Below are 15,411 nucleotides of genomic sequence, written 5' to 3'. Positions count from 1 at the left end.
TGCAGTCATGCTATATATCAGTAGAACTACACAAAGCACGACTCACCACTCTCACAATCCTTGTTTGCTCCCAGTTTAAGTATATAATATTGTTTGGCCATATCCAACATATGATGACAAAGGTGAGGAAGTTGTGAATGACTGTCAGTTTTAAGCAGGAAAGCCATACACACTGCAAGGCTCTAGGCACTCATTGAGGACACTGCATCAGACAACTCATCAGTCCTCCTCCTCATCATCATCATCATCAGCCTGGCTATGCCCACTGCGGGGCAAAGGCCTCTCCCATACTTCTCCAACTACCCCAGTCATGTGCTAATTGTTTGTGGCCATGCTGTCCCTGTAAACTTCTTAATCTCACCCGCCCACCTAACTTTTTGCCGCACCCTGCTACGCTTCCCTTCTCTTAGAATCCAGTCTGTAACCCTTAATGACCATCGGTTATCTTCCCTCCTGATTACATGTCCTGTCCATACCCATTTCTTTTTCTTGATTTCAACTAAGATCTCATTAACTTGCGTTTGTTCCCTCACCCAATCTGCTCTTTTCTTATCCCTTAATGTTACACCCATTATTCTTCTTTCCATAGCTCATTGTGTCGTCCTCAATTTAAGTAGAAACCTTTTTGTAAGCCTCCAGGTTTCTGCCCTGTAGGCGAGTACTGGTAAAAAAAAAATTAAATTATGGGGCTTAACGTGCCAAAACCACTTTCTGATTATGAGGCACGCCGTAGTGGAAGACTCCGGAAATTTCGACCACCTGGGTTTTTTTAACGTGCACCTAAATCTGAGTACACGGGTGTTTTCGCATTTCGCCCCCATTAAAATGTGGCTGCCGTGGCCGGGATTCGATCCCGCGACTTCGTGCTCAGTAGCCCAACGCCATAGCCACTGAGCAACCACGGGGGGTGCGAGTACTGGTAAGACACAACTGTTATACACTTTTCTCTTGAGGGATAATGGCAACCTGCTGTTCATGATCTGAGAATGCCTGCCAAACGCACCCCAGCCCATTCTTATTCTTCTGATTATTTCCGTCTCGTGATCCGGATCCGCCGTCACTACCTGCCCTAAGTAGATGTATTCCCTTACCACTTCCAGTGCCTCGCTACCTATCGTCAACTGCTATTCTCTTCCGAGACTGTTAAACATTACTTTAGTTTTCTGCAGATTAATTTTTAGACTCACCCTTCTGCTTTGCCTCTCCAGGTCAATGAGCATGCATTGCAATTGGTCCCCTGAGTTAACAAGCAAGGCAATGTCATCAGCGAATCGCAAGTTACTAAGGTATTCTCCATTAACTTTTATCCCCAATTCTTCCCAATCTAGGTCTCTGAACACCTCCTGTAAACACGCTGTGAATAGCATTGGAGAGATCGTATCCCCCTGCCTGACGCCTCATCAGTCCTCAGTCAGTCTCAAGTGTCACTGTCTATGGCCTGACCAAGCAAGGTCGACAACAGTAACAACTTGCAGGCAATAACCTTTGGAACTTGCCAACAAAGGATGCAGTGTTATGTGCGACGCAAAGCTGAGCTTGGAATAGCAGTAACGATAACAGGCCTGTTCCGCAACTGACTATTATCTGGTTCTGATATGGTTATACACTCCAGTCGCTGACCTTCTAGCACCTTCTCAGATATGAGACAGGTTAACACCACACTGAACACTGCTCGCGACTGTGACGTAGCTCTTCACATCGGCTTCGCTTTTACTGCTATGATTTCAATGCATGTAGCTGATGTGGTGTCGTGATGTACCGCCGACACTGTTCAAGAAACGTCGTGATGGAGCAATAGTGAGAGCCACTTAAACACCAATGATGCTCGCAGGTTTCCATGTGCGATGTCTGCATTTGCAGACCATTTTCTTTTGGCCTGCCTCCTTGGGTTGTATTCTTCGTACCCCGCTTTCAAGGCTACTTGCACATTTCATGATGTATCCAGTGTGACAGGTCTCTGGAGCAACTGGCATCCTGTCAACTGGCTTAAGGGGTCAGTGCGCAACAAAAGTAATACCCAGGAAGGGTTCAACCAAGAATGTGGCCCTGCATGCTTTCGGCCTGTCTCCTGGGGTTGTATTCTTTTTCAACCACTTTCAAGGATACTTGCACATTTCACGATGTATAGCGTCCAGCGTGACAGGTCTCTGGAGCAACTGGCATCCTTTCCACTGGCTTAAGGGGTCAGTGCGAAACAAAAGTGATATCCCGGGAAGGGTTTGACCAAGAATGTGGCCCTGCATGCTTGGTATAGACTTCGGAAGAAAGTGTGAGGCGTCATCTCTCTGTTATGTCCAGGGGATGCATTTTGTAACATTTCTTTTCCTATGTTTCTTTGATCTTCTAATGACCCATCACACCGAGCATCTGATTCTGGTTACTAAGTCATTGTGGCAGCAAGCGAGTTTTCCTGGGCTTTCCAATTTGGATGAATTAGCAATGTTTACAGGGAAACCTTGCATATTGCTGAAACAAAATTTTCTGTCTATAAAAAATTGCAATAACCTTCAAAAGCCAAGTTTCTGAAGCTGCAGTTGTGAAACAACTTTCAGCACCATTACATAAACTACAACCATTATGTAGGAACACACTTCATCCACTCATTTCATACATCCTGTCTTATGCATGGTTATTTCCCTCAGCTGAAACTGTAGATAATTGAGCACGGAATGAAATGATGAGCCTGACTGACCTACTGTTTGACTGATTTAGCAGATGGACAACTGTGACTTGAGAAAGAAAACAAGAACGCACACCAACACCTGATGCATAAAAGTTGCGCAGAACTGTCGTCATGTCTGACCTTCGACCATCTTTTTTTTTTTTTTTAACAATCACACGGCTTGACTATACCAACCTGCCTAGGTGGCTTAGTGGCTATGACATTCTACTGCCAAGTATAAGGTCGCGAGCTTGATTCCCGGGCATGGCAGCCACAATCCGCAAGGGGACGTGATGCAAAAATGCTCGTGTACCGTTCTGCACAGTATAAAGAAGCACCAGACGATAAAAATTTACCCACAGAGCCCTGCAGCTATAACAAAGTTTCTAACAGGCCCTGTGCTACTTCGAGACACCAAACCTCTATCAATCAAACAATCTCCTGTCTGCACAGTACAAACCCGGCGGCAAGGACCAGCTGAGCGAGATCCTCCAGATGCGGCGGAATCGCGTGGACGCCGGTGTGCCAGCGTTTAAAGATGTGCCCAGGAGCCCCACCACCACTGTTGTTGTCATGCAGAAGCAGCACAGCACGACCAGTGATGTGACAACCCCAACCGTTGCCGGGGCCGAGACCGCTTCAACGACCACAAGTGCCACTCAGTGATGGCTTAAGGGAAAGAAAACAGGTATGTTTGTTCCTTGGACAGCCAACTCCCTAAGACTTTTAAAACTATCTATTGTTGCATGCTGCATCATACCACAACAACAGTGTGCTGCTTTCTTAGAGGTCATACAGTGCTTCAACACATTTTTACGAAGTTTCATAGCCCTTGATTAAATGCGTAGTTTCTGCACATCGCTTCCTGGCCTGCTTCACTACCGCGAGCACGCTGCATGCACATTCACAACCATCCCATCCTCATTCCACATACCCCAGCAAGACAAAACGAGTAGGAAGATGAAATCAAAGGAACAGGAAATCCGCATTCCACAGCGCCGTCTGTACGTTTAAAAAGCGCGCCTATTTCCGAAGTTTTCTTTTCTGGCATGTGCTGCCACTATGTGGAAATATAGGGAATTTTTTCTCGCACCTCCCTCTTTCGGTTTTTGTTCCATATTTTATTTTAGAGCTAGTTTGCTCCAGCATGTCTATATATATACTAGCGCTCGCACATTGGCGCGCGCACGCGCGTGAGCGGTGATTTGGGTTTTGTCCCACAGGCGGTTTCAGCTTCTTGTGCTGACAAAACTGATGGCTATCTCGTTACTAATCTCACTCATTTAGTGCTCATTTAGCGCATAGAAAGGATGCCACCATGCATGTGTTTCCTTTTCTTTTCTTTTTCGGAGACGCGCAAAAACTAATTGCCTCTGGTCGGCGATAAGACGAAAATTAGCAGAAGTTTGTCACACGTTTTGCTTTTTTTACGGGCACACAACCACACAACCACACAGTTTTCTTGAGTGCGCTCACCTACACATTTCGATTTCGCTATGGATGTAAATATTAGTGTAAGAGCACGAACATTTGAGAGTTGCGAAATATTCTCGTGTGCGCATTTTCTAAGCCTTGAACTATGTGTATAACAATGCATCAAATTTTTTATTCTTATACGTTTATTTTCTTTTTTGTTGTTGTTATTCATGAATAAACAGTACATATATACCAACACAAAATATTTTTTCTCACTTTACGGTCACTAGAAAAATTACGGCAAATTTTTTTTTCGAAATAGGTCCCTCAGAAGAATTGGAATCTGCAATAAAAAATATCAACCCTGGGCGGTTACATACAGCGAAAAAAATCGACCCCCAAAGGGTTAACTTTGCTACGTTACAATTATTTGTAGTAGACAGGACACAAGACAAAGCTAACACATAGGTAGTAGCGCATCCTTTGTGTGTTACTTTCATCTAGCATCACGTCTCTCATGCTACAATTCATCATGTTCAGTCAATGCAAACTAGCCCAATTTCCTATTCTGCCTTGCCACTCTAGACAACCAGAACTTGCTGGGTAGAGTTTAGAGAACACCTTTGCAACAAGTGCCCCAACAAGGTCTTTTGCTCGCACCAATGTGCTAGATGGATGACCACTTTCCTTGCACCAACTTTGATGGCAGCGAGAGATGTTAATGACATCATGTTCTTTGTTTATCCATATTCTTGTCGAGGAAAGAGAGGCATTTGTTGTCCTGACCTACCCTCTGCCCCCTCGCACCTTTCTCTCTTTCTTTTTTTTTCAGTAAGTACACTTGGGAACAGTCGCATCCTGAACCGTCCGTACTGCTCTGACCTGAAGACGTCCTATACACATTCCAAGTGGCAACATCGCCGACATTGGCTGAAGTCTCAGACCAGACGACAAAATAGTGGCCATTACGTTTCCAGGACCATTGCTTCCATGTGAATAATATTACGAGAAGTGTTGGCTGGTGTAAAAACATCCAACATGATAGCTCAAAGTAGCAATGCTAGTCGTTCAGGTGTAGATAAAGTTTAGGCAGCATATTGAGCACCTTACAGTATGAGAAGTGAACAGACATTGCAGCTTGCACATTTTCTTTCGTCAAAAGAGAACACATAATGCAAATAAATATTTTTGCAAGTTTTGCATTTCTTGCTTTTTATTAACATTATCAACATCCGGCTGAGCCCATTCAGGTTCACTCCAGAATGAAAGCGTCTCCTAACAACCTTCCCGGTCCTGCATCTGTGAAGATGTATATAAGGTTTGTCAGCTGTCCATTTACACTATGCTGATCAGTGGCTTAGAAAAGATGCCTCAAGGCTAGGCCTGTCAGCTCGCTATTGCTTTAAAGTGCGAGGCGCAGATATCATGCCCACACAGTTTAGTGAAAAGCTGAAAGACTTATAGCTGAAGGAGCACAAGGAAAAGATTAGAGATACTGACGACAGCGTGCTGCAGAGAGTGCTTCGTCGCAGTTTCCCGAGAATTTAGAGCACTTTGTGAAGGCACAATTGTTGTGCATCCCTTCCTGACCTGTCATGGGGAGCATGCAGCAGCTAAAGGGGGTGCAATGAACTGCGACAGTAGTGGTACTATCGGATAGCTCGCATTACTCATTGTGCAGCCTTCCCCAGCGCTCCACATATATTTCCATGTGTTTGTCCACATCAGCTCACATTCTATGCTGTCAACAGTCTTAAGAAAAGCCAAATTTCGGCATGTGAGTATCAAAGAGTTTCTCATTGGCTCAAATGACGAGGAAGGGATAAAACTGGGACAATGTGGGCAGGTTTTCGAAGTGTAAGAGGAATGCGAGAGCCACCACTCGAGCGTCCTGAATGAAAGGTGATTGTAACAGGAATATCAACAAGTGTGTGGTATCATAATAACGGTCTCTAAGTGCCCTTTTCCACCTGCTTGAATGCGAACTTGGAAGAGTGTTGGTTTGTAAGTGCCCAATTGAATTCCCAAACACATTAACTAAACCAGTCTCGATACATATATGTGTACACGCAAGCTACTGCACAGCTGATCATGCCTAACACTCATGCAAGTCTACTGCTCCTATGAATGCTTCCACTACACTCATAAACTTGGAAGCGTGCATAAGAAATTCCATTTCATGACAGAATATCAATCACAGGCTGGTTACACATGCGGAACTCTTATAGGAACGCGAGAAAAGGTCTGGGACAACTAAATTGTGTGCATTGCATCGGACCTTAACATTAGCCCTTTCAGGGTAACTTTTTTTCATAAAGTGAATATTTCAGAAGTACTGAAAGTTGGGTAACTTGCTATGCATCCATATTTAAGAAAGTTCCAAGCCGTACAAAAAGACACAAAGAGCAGAGAAAACAGACTGGACAAGTGACAATTATATTTACCAGGACAAGTATATTTATGATGTGCCGCTTCAATAAACTTCAGCTGATAGTGCAGTGCTTGTCAAGACTGTTTTCTCTACCCTTTGTCTGCGTGATTTTGTGCTGCTCGGGACTTCCTTACATATAAGTACATTATTCTTTTTTTTTTAAGTGTAAATAATGAGCACCGTAAATATAAACTGAGTGCGCTGAGGTAAGTAAGGCAACTGTTAATGAAATTGTGGGGTCAAACATCTCAAAACTGCGCAGTGAGTTATGTGTGACGCTGCAGTGGAGTGCTCCAAATTAAATTTGACCCCTTGGGGTTCCTCAGTGTGCACACAAAGCATGGTACAAGTGCATTTTAGCACTATATACCCATTGAAATGTGGCTGCTGCGACAGAGACTACACTACCACTGAGCTACCACAGCCAGAAAAAAAGTAAAGGTCAAGTCAAGAATCGGTTATGGTAAGAGCCAGGAGAGGGTAGCACAGTCCAAAAAGATTAAATTAGATTGTGGGGTTTTATGTGTCACAGCTACAGTCTGATTATGAGGCAAGCCATATTGGGGGACTCCAGAATAATTTTGATCACCTGTTTCTTTAACACCCAACCAATGTGCAGTACACAGGCATTCTTGCATTTTGCCCCCATCGCAATGTGGCCACCAGGGCTGGGATTTGGTCCTGCAACCTCGTGATTAGCAGTGCAATCCTACAGCCACTAAGCCAGGTGGTATTGAAAAATATTTAATTAATGGGACGGAATTTGAACAAAATGCAATAAGACAAGTTGTGATCACATTAGAAGCGTGCACATGCAGGTGCTACAGTGTCAAGAAAAGTACATTTCACTTTGCACACACTGTGTATCCACCACTCAAACTTGTCAAGGAGGCATGGTCAGGTCAAAAAAATGAAAAAATGCATTCCCAGTGAGCAGTTAAAATAATTGTTCGAGCAACCAACAACGCAACAGTTTGTGAGTGACATTAAAAAGGTTTAGCTTATTCATTCTTTGCCGAAATAACATGCATAGAGTAAATAAACTGCAATAACAACACTGGCATTTTCTTCTAACGATTGGTCCAATGACATGTGAAACATTTTTGTAGTGCATAGATGTTCTCATCGAAGCAATTAACAAAAGCGACTGCATGTTAACTATATTGCATCCCTGCCGACACGTTACATTGGCAGATAAGCAGACAAGTACAACTTTACGCTGGCAGATAAGCAGATAAGTACATACAGTCAGTTACTGTAACAGCAACTGTGTCCTCTCTGGTTAAACTTTGCAGCACCAACCCGGTTGCTCACATTTATGCCCCCTGTAACCCAGCATTCCGGGAATGGTATGTGCCGTTTGCAGACAAGATAAAACTCTCTATTACAAAGCTGCAACATAAGCCAAGCCTGTAAAGTTCATTGGCTGTAACAACATCCACGACGGATGCCTTCGGTTCATCCCATGTGGTGACACCACCATTGTATCACACGCAGCTACCTCATAACACACATCACCTCATACCTCGGTTATGGTTGGCACAGATAAATGCTATGAGAATGCGAGAAAGATAGATGCAACACAGAGCACTCATGCACACCCTACCCAAACTTTTTTACTGTTGTTTTAGAGCGCAAATATGAAACCATCCAGGGGCCATGGTAAAACACAGTGATGGTGGCGCCATCTAGTTCTGTTTGCAAGTGTGAATAAGCCACAGCAAATAATGTAATGCATTGCCTTCGAGAACAAATGGCACAGTTAATTAATCCATACAAGTTCTATTCATTCCTCCATAGATTGATTTTGGAGGCCATGTGTAATGTGCAGCCATTTTGCCTCACAACTAAAGAGGGCCATTACCATTTTCCAGCATTTTTTCTTTACTTCAAGCATGATACTAAAGGAAATTAAAAACTGGCTGCGCAATGGCTGCTCTGCGAGATTTCATTGCACACAAGCCACTAGTTTGCCGAAATAACCTGGCTGCAACAGTTTCACATGTAAAAAATGCCATTTGACCCATACGAACAAAATCGTGCAGCAATTTCTTAGGAACTTTCAGCCATTTTCATGGTGGCGTAAAAATGTATTTCCTATACACACGTAAGACCTTCCTTCTTGTTGGTTCACATCTGGGGAGATTGAAGGGAAAAGGGGACAGCCTTCGAAAGAGAGGGTGAGGTTAGCAGTACATGAGCAACTGTGCTTTTTTGGAGATAGTCCATCAGAGAGTCAAAGATGCATTTTCTGTGTTCTGGTTCCCCGCTTGGTCTTATCCACTTCTGCAAATTTGCCAGCTGTAGCGATGCGGGGAGCTTCAGGATGCATTTCCATCTATGCCTCGCAAGCCCCGGGCAATCCCATATGAGGTGGAAGGTGTTTGCTCGTGCTCATCATCATCATCATCAGCCTGGTTACGCCCACTGCAGGGCAAAGGCCTCTCCCATACTTCAACAACCCCGGTCATGTACTAATTGTGGCCATGTCGTCCCTGCAAACTTCTTAATCTCATCCGCCCACCTAACTTTCTGCCACCCCCGGCTACGCTTCCCTTTCCTTGGAATCCAGTCCATAACCCTTAATGACCATCGGTTATCTTCCCTCCTCATTACATGTCCTGCCCATGCCCATTTCTTTTTCTTGATTTCAACTAAGATGTCATTAACTCGCGTTTGTTCCCTCACCCAATCTGCTCTTTTCTTATCCCTTAACGTTACACCCATCATTTCTCTTTCCATAGCTCGTTGCGTCGTCCTCAATTTGAGTAGAGCCCTTTTCGTAAGCCTCCAGGTTTCTGCCCCGTAGGTGAGTACTTGTAAGACACAGCTATTATACACTTTTCTCTTGAGGGATAATGGCAACCTGCTGTTCATGATCTGAGAATGCCTGCCAAACGCACCCCAGCCCATTCTTATTCTTCTGATTATTTCCGTCTCGTGATCCGGATCCGCCGTCACTACCTGCCCTAAGTAGATGTATTCCCTTACCACTTCCAGTGTCTCGCTACCTATTGTAAATTGCTGTTCTCTTCCGAGACTGTTAAACATTACTTTAGTTTTCTGCAGATTAATTTTTAGACCCACTCTTCTGCTTTGCCTCTCCAGGTCAGTGAGCATGCATTGCAATTGGTCCCCTGAGTTACTAAGCAAGGCAATATCATCAGTGAATCGCAAGTTACTAAGGTATTCTTCATTAACTTTTATCCCCAATTCTTCCCAATCCAGGTCTCTGAATACCTCCTGTAAACACGCTGTGAATAGCATTGGAGAGATCGTATCTCCCTGCCTGACGCCTTTCTTTATTGGGATTTTGTTGCTTTCTTTATGGAGGACTACGGTGGCTGTGGAGCCGCTATAGATATCTTTCAGTAATTTTACACACAGCTCGTCTACACCCTGATTCCGTAATGCCTCCATGACTGCTGAAATTTCGACAGAATCAAAAGCTTTCTCGTAATCAATGAAAGCTATTTATAAGGGTTGGTTATATTCCGCACATTTCTCTATCACCTGATTGATAGTGTGAATATTGCTGAGTAGCCTTTACGGAATCCTGCCTGGTCCTATGCTTGACAGAAGTCTAAGGTGTTACCTGATTCTATTTGCGATTACCTTAGTAAATAGTTTGTAGGCAACGGACAGTAAGCTGATCGGTCTATAATTTTTCAAGTCTTTGGGGTACCCTTTCTTATGGATTAGGATTGTGTTTGCATTCTTCCGAGATTCCGGTACACTCGAGGTCATGAGGCATTGCGTATACAGGGTGGCCAGTTTCTCTAGAACAATCTGCCCACCATCCTTCAACAAATTCAACAAATGTGCAGTTACTTGATCCTCCCCAGCTGCCTTCCCCCTTTCCATATCTCCCAAGGCTTTCTTTACTTCTTCTGGCGTTACCTGTGGGATTTCGAATTCCTCTAGACTATTTTCTCTTCCATTATCGTTGTGGGTGCCACTGGTACTGTACAAATCTCTATAGAGCTCCTCAGGCACTTGAACTATCTCATCCATGTTAGTAATGATATTGCCGGCTTTGTCTCTTAACGCATACATCTGATTCTTGCCAATTCCTAGTTTCTTCTTCACTGCTTTTAGGCTTCCTCCGTTCCTGAGAGCATGTTCAATTCTATCCATATTATACTTCCTTATGTCAGCTGTCTTACGCTTGTTAATTAACTTCGAAAGTTCTGGCAGTTCTATTCTAGCTGTAGGGTTAGAGGCTTTCATACATTGGTGTTTCTTGATCAGATCTTTCGTCTCCTACAATAATTTACTGGTATCCTGCCTAACGGAGTTACCACCGACTTCCATTGCACACTCCTTAATGATGGCCACAAGACTGTCGTTCATTGCTTCAACACTATAGGGTCTTCTTCCTGAGTTAAAGCCGAATACCTGTTCTGTAGCTTGATCTGGAATTCCTCTATTTTCCCTCTTACCGCTAACTCATTGATCGGCTTCTTATGTACCAGCTTCTTCCGTTCCCTCCTCAGGCCTAGGCTAATTTGAGTTCTTACCATCCTATGGTCACTGCAGCGCACCTTGCTGAGCACGTCCACATCTTGTATGATGCCAGGGTTAGCGCAGAGTATGAAGTCTATTTTATTTCTAGTCTCGCTGTTCGGGCTCCTCCACGTCCACTTTCGGCTATCCCACTTGCGGAAGAAGGTATTCATTATCCGCATATTATTCCGTTCTGCAAACTATACTAATAACTCTCCCCTGCTATTCCTAGTGCCTATGCCATATTCCCCCACTGCCTTGTCTCCAGCCTGCTTCTTGCCTACCTTGGCATTAAAGTCGCCCATTAGTATAGTGTATTTTGTTTTCACTCTACTCATCACCGATTCCACATCTTCATAGAAGCTTTCGACTTCCTGGTCATCATGAAGCTCGTGCTCCACTGCATCTTAAATGGCAGTCCAAAATAGCGTCACCGCTGCACTACAGCCTCTTCTTTTGTGGTAGAGCACTAACCCCACCAGACAGTTCTCACTCTGCGCAAGCAGACTTTGGCCAGTCCATATCTCTGCAGAATGGGACCAGGTTCCTCTGGCAACAAGCTTTTAAGCCACAGGCAACAGGCTTCACATTGTGCTTTCGCCTTCCTGCTGTATTCTTCATGGTCGTACTCTTCTTTATGTGGTTTGGTCGGACTCAGCGAGGAAAATATTCATTCATTCATCCAGTCGTTTATTGAGGCTATTCACTTATATCGACAATCACCGTTGATGGTTTCTGCACATTTGTTTTTATTCACTCATTTTGCTAAATATATGTTTTCTTGCAACAGTGCATGTTGCTGCAGGGTTGCACTCGGAATTGCATTAACCGGGAAAATTTTTGAGATAAGTGAACTTACGAAAATATAATCCACTAGATGCACATAGACCACCTACATCGTCCACGCATAGACCATGGCATAACGCGCATATCCACAAACAAAAACTCGGAGCATGGCAAATAAGCAAGCTGACGACGCTCTGTGGACATGTGAGAATGCATGTTGCGGAGGTCACGTGTACCTTCTCATGCTTCAAGAGTCAGAGCGACACTCCTCCTGCATTATCAATGAGATTTAAGCTGGCCGTGAACAGTGGATGATAAGGGTGACACAGAACGAAGTGAAATTTGCTACAAACTCGCAGTCACATTACTTTTTGGCGATATCTCGATCAGCTGCGCACGAAGTATGAAAACCTTTGGGTAATTACTTTTTCCCGACATTTCTGCAGTCGAGATACCTGGAGTACAGCGCAAAGCATTTCGAGATAAGAGGTGAAAAATACATGGAGTTGACACCGAGATAGGAAACTATATCGACAGCCAATATTTCCAGATATCAGAGTTCGAGTTAACAAGGGTTTACTGTACATAAACCTAAATGTATGTCTACTTTTGATATACAGTACGCAGTGGAAGTCAGCAACAGCATAAGCATAGGTGCAAGGAGACAATGATAGCAGTCCAGGGTGTCTACCAAGTTTACATTTCTAAATACCCCAATTTTGCCAGGTTTTCCCTGGGAGCCTTTGCGAAATTCCCTGAGTGACGCAGAATTTTGTTTTATATCAAGACAAGCTGACACCATGTCGCCCGATGCTGTCACTCTCTAGTAAGCATGTAAAAAAATTAAAACAACTTAATCTAGTTTGAATACTAAGAAGTAGAGTTTATTTTATTCCAAAAGAAAACATAAGGGAGGAGTTAGTAAAATGCACAGCAAATAAAATATCTTTGAAAAAAATGGTAAAACCTATTGCAAATCAAGTCGAACATTCCCAAATACGAATAAAAAGGAGATGCATATAGTAGCAGATATTTTTTAATATGAGCTATTTCTGTCAACTGACAGCAAGATTCTCTCACAACTGGTAAGTCAACCTCACCTGTCCTGACATACTCTCAGCCCACGCACAACGCCTGTGTTGCATTTCACCACTTTTAAGAGTTTATTTTGGTTTAGATGAGGTACAACTGCATGTCGGCGTCAGCCAACATTTTGTTTTTTGAGCTCAAGCTCCTTCAAAGAAGTGGCGACACACTTCCTTTCTCATTCTTTCCTCAATGCCTAGGTCCTTTGTCTTCTCATCCTTTTTCCACCGTACTTTCACATTACAACACTTGAAGCATCCTCTGGGTCAGTTGTACTGTCCCCGTCCGATTTATGGACCCCCTAGGGTCTGCAAGAACGTCTGAAAAATCGGGCAGTTCGAAAAAATGAATGCATGTCTTTTACTTACCTTAAGGGCTCAAATTGCCACAGGCATATCCAAAGAGCTCTGAAGACCTGCCAGTACACTTATTAGTCATATCGGTGCTCATACTGTGACAGGAGATGGCAGGTGCACGTGAGTACAATTAAGGAATACATACTGTGTCCTGTTATGATCGACTTAAGTTTTCTAAGGAGCCATCAACTACCAACCACATTTGGCAACGAGGGGATACCCCACCAGCAACACGCAGTTGCCACGGTTGATGTTCACGCCTTATCATTCACTTCGCTTCAAAGCAGCGTTGCCCTCCTGACCATCACGAAGTCGCCAATTATCGATGAAAGGGTCTTCGTCGAGAACTCCCGGGGGAAAGTGTCAACTGCAGAATCTGACGAAAGCACTAATAATTCCACAGGCCACAAGAGTGCAAGGGGTAATTAACGCCGCCTTGGCCCCCGTATGGTCGACCTGTCAAGTGTGAGAAACGTTCAAGCGGGCGTTCCCATGTCGACATAATTGCCCTCTGAGCAGACACATAATTCCCTGAGCAGACACAAAGGAAAAGACGAAGAGAAGAAAATCCAAAGGGCAGGAGCTCATCGACAGCAGAACCTGACGAAAGCACTAATACTTCCACAGGCTCCCCAAGAAGACGCCGTCTGCCATAAGGGGTTACTTAAGGTCGTCCTGACCCACATGTTAATCAGAACCACTCGGGACTCGGATAAGAGTCACAACCACGTAACAATGAAGTAAATACATTCTTTTCTACTTTTTTTCATCACGATGGCCGGCTTCGTCGTAATTTCCTGATTCTTGCGGTGAAGACCCACCTCACCTGGTCCAGATCGTAACAGTCCCGTGACAACTGCCCCGCCCCAGGCTTGTTATGCTTCACCGCAATGCTTTTGAGTACGCTTCACAGCCTAACATTACTGTATTGAGGCGAAGCTGACTTTCGGGAACCAGCATTATGCAACGGAACGTGCTTTCCGAGATTCGAAGCCAATCGCGAAGACCAGAGAGGCGGAGTCAGTACCATTTCTGACAGCCACGAATTCTGTCAATGAAAAACACGACACCGAAAGGCAAATTTAAAAGCGAACGTCGAAGTGGCTAGGCTTAACGTTGTCGCGGTGATGGCTAAGGCTGCCAGAGGATCTGCGTGCAGGAGCGCCGGTTGAGGCGGCAAGGTTATAAAAATGGCGGCGGTGGTGGTTTTGATTAAAAAAAGTCCGGAAATTCATGGTTCTGGCGTCCGAAATTTCAGACGTTCTTATACATTGATTTTATGGGGTACGTGGGACGTTGATTGTAGGCTGGCAACTCCTCCAGCCGACAACACGGGGTCAAAGTTGATTCGTCAAGATTCCTCTCTGCATTACCGCAACTTACATATTACAGTTCAATAAATTTGCAGCTAATTCCCTTATAGAAGCACAAATTCTATGAGATTTGCCTGGGTATTTCCTACCTTGGTAGACACCGACTTGGTAGACACCCTGCAGTTTCTAAAGGCCAAATATTGTAAAGATTATTCGCCACAATTGCCCTGAATTTCCACTGGTTCACTCGTCACTGCGCCTTCGTTACCACCGGAATCGGCAACAGATTGAAAAGCTAGTCTATAGGTGTTATTGTTTTTAAAATAATTAAGTTACAACTCTTTACGCGCCAAAATTACGATCCGATTGAGGCACGGATCGTTGCGGCACACAACCGCATGCTCTGCGAATCACGTACGCCAGAAGTTACTGCGTGCATTATTATGAAAGCCCATCTCGGAGATTTAGTTTCACCGGGTTTCACTACGGAGTTTCGCCTGGTTTCGCAATGACCGTTCGCGGTTTCGGAATTGTGGACAAACCACCACGGAGCTACAAACAACTCCGACGAGAAAAGCGTACGCTTGTGCGTCGCGCACTAACCTGCTTCACTAAATTCGGCATTTTATGTAGAACCGTTTACTCACGTTCTTACTTGGCCGTATTCGAAGACGTTGGTACGCGCGCCGCAGCTAGAAGTTGCAGTTCCCGCGCGCATCACTCCTAAATATTCCCGCCTTTCCTGTGTTACCGCTCCCGACCATTGGCGCTAGAGAACGCTCCGGTAAAGGTCTGTTTGTGTTATTCAAATTATGTTTACAGATATAACAAAACCTGTAATAACGTTATAGTCAA

At 44.2% G+C, this 15,411-nt stretch overlaps 1 protein-coding gene across 3 annotated transcripts in view; it reads left to right on the top strand.

Annotated features, from left to right (window-relative positions):
• Positions 1 to 5,280, top strand: part of LOC135911111 (uncharacterized) — a 58,586-nt gene extending 53,306 nt beyond the window's left edge. For all 3 annotated transcript variants that reach the window (XM_065443228.2, XM_065443226.2, XM_065443227.2), the window contains exons 21-22: positions 3,116 to 3,350; positions 4,911 to 5,280. In XM_065443228.2, coding sequence (XP_065299300.1) covers positions 3,116 to 3,328 — 213 coding nt within the window. In that variant the 3' untranslated portion in view covers positions 3,329 to 3,350; positions 4,911 to 5,280. The remainder of the gene's footprint in view (positions 1 to 3,115; positions 3,351 to 4,910) is intronic.
• The last annotated feature ends 10,131 nt before the right edge of the window (positions 5,281 to 15,411 follow it).

The sequence above is a fragment of the Dermacentor albipictus genome, chromosome 9 (genome assembly GCF_038994185.2).
Source record: "Dermacentor albipictus isolate Rhodes 1998 colony chromosome 9, USDA_Dalb.pri_finalv2, whole genome shotgun sequence".
Classification (NCBI taxonomy): Eukaryota; Metazoa; Arthropoda; class Arachnida; order Ixodida; family Ixodidae; genus Dermacentor; species Dermacentor albipictus.
The sequence above is the reverse complement of the archived record's forward strand: the minus strand, read 5'-3'. Positions and strand labels throughout refer to the sequence as shown.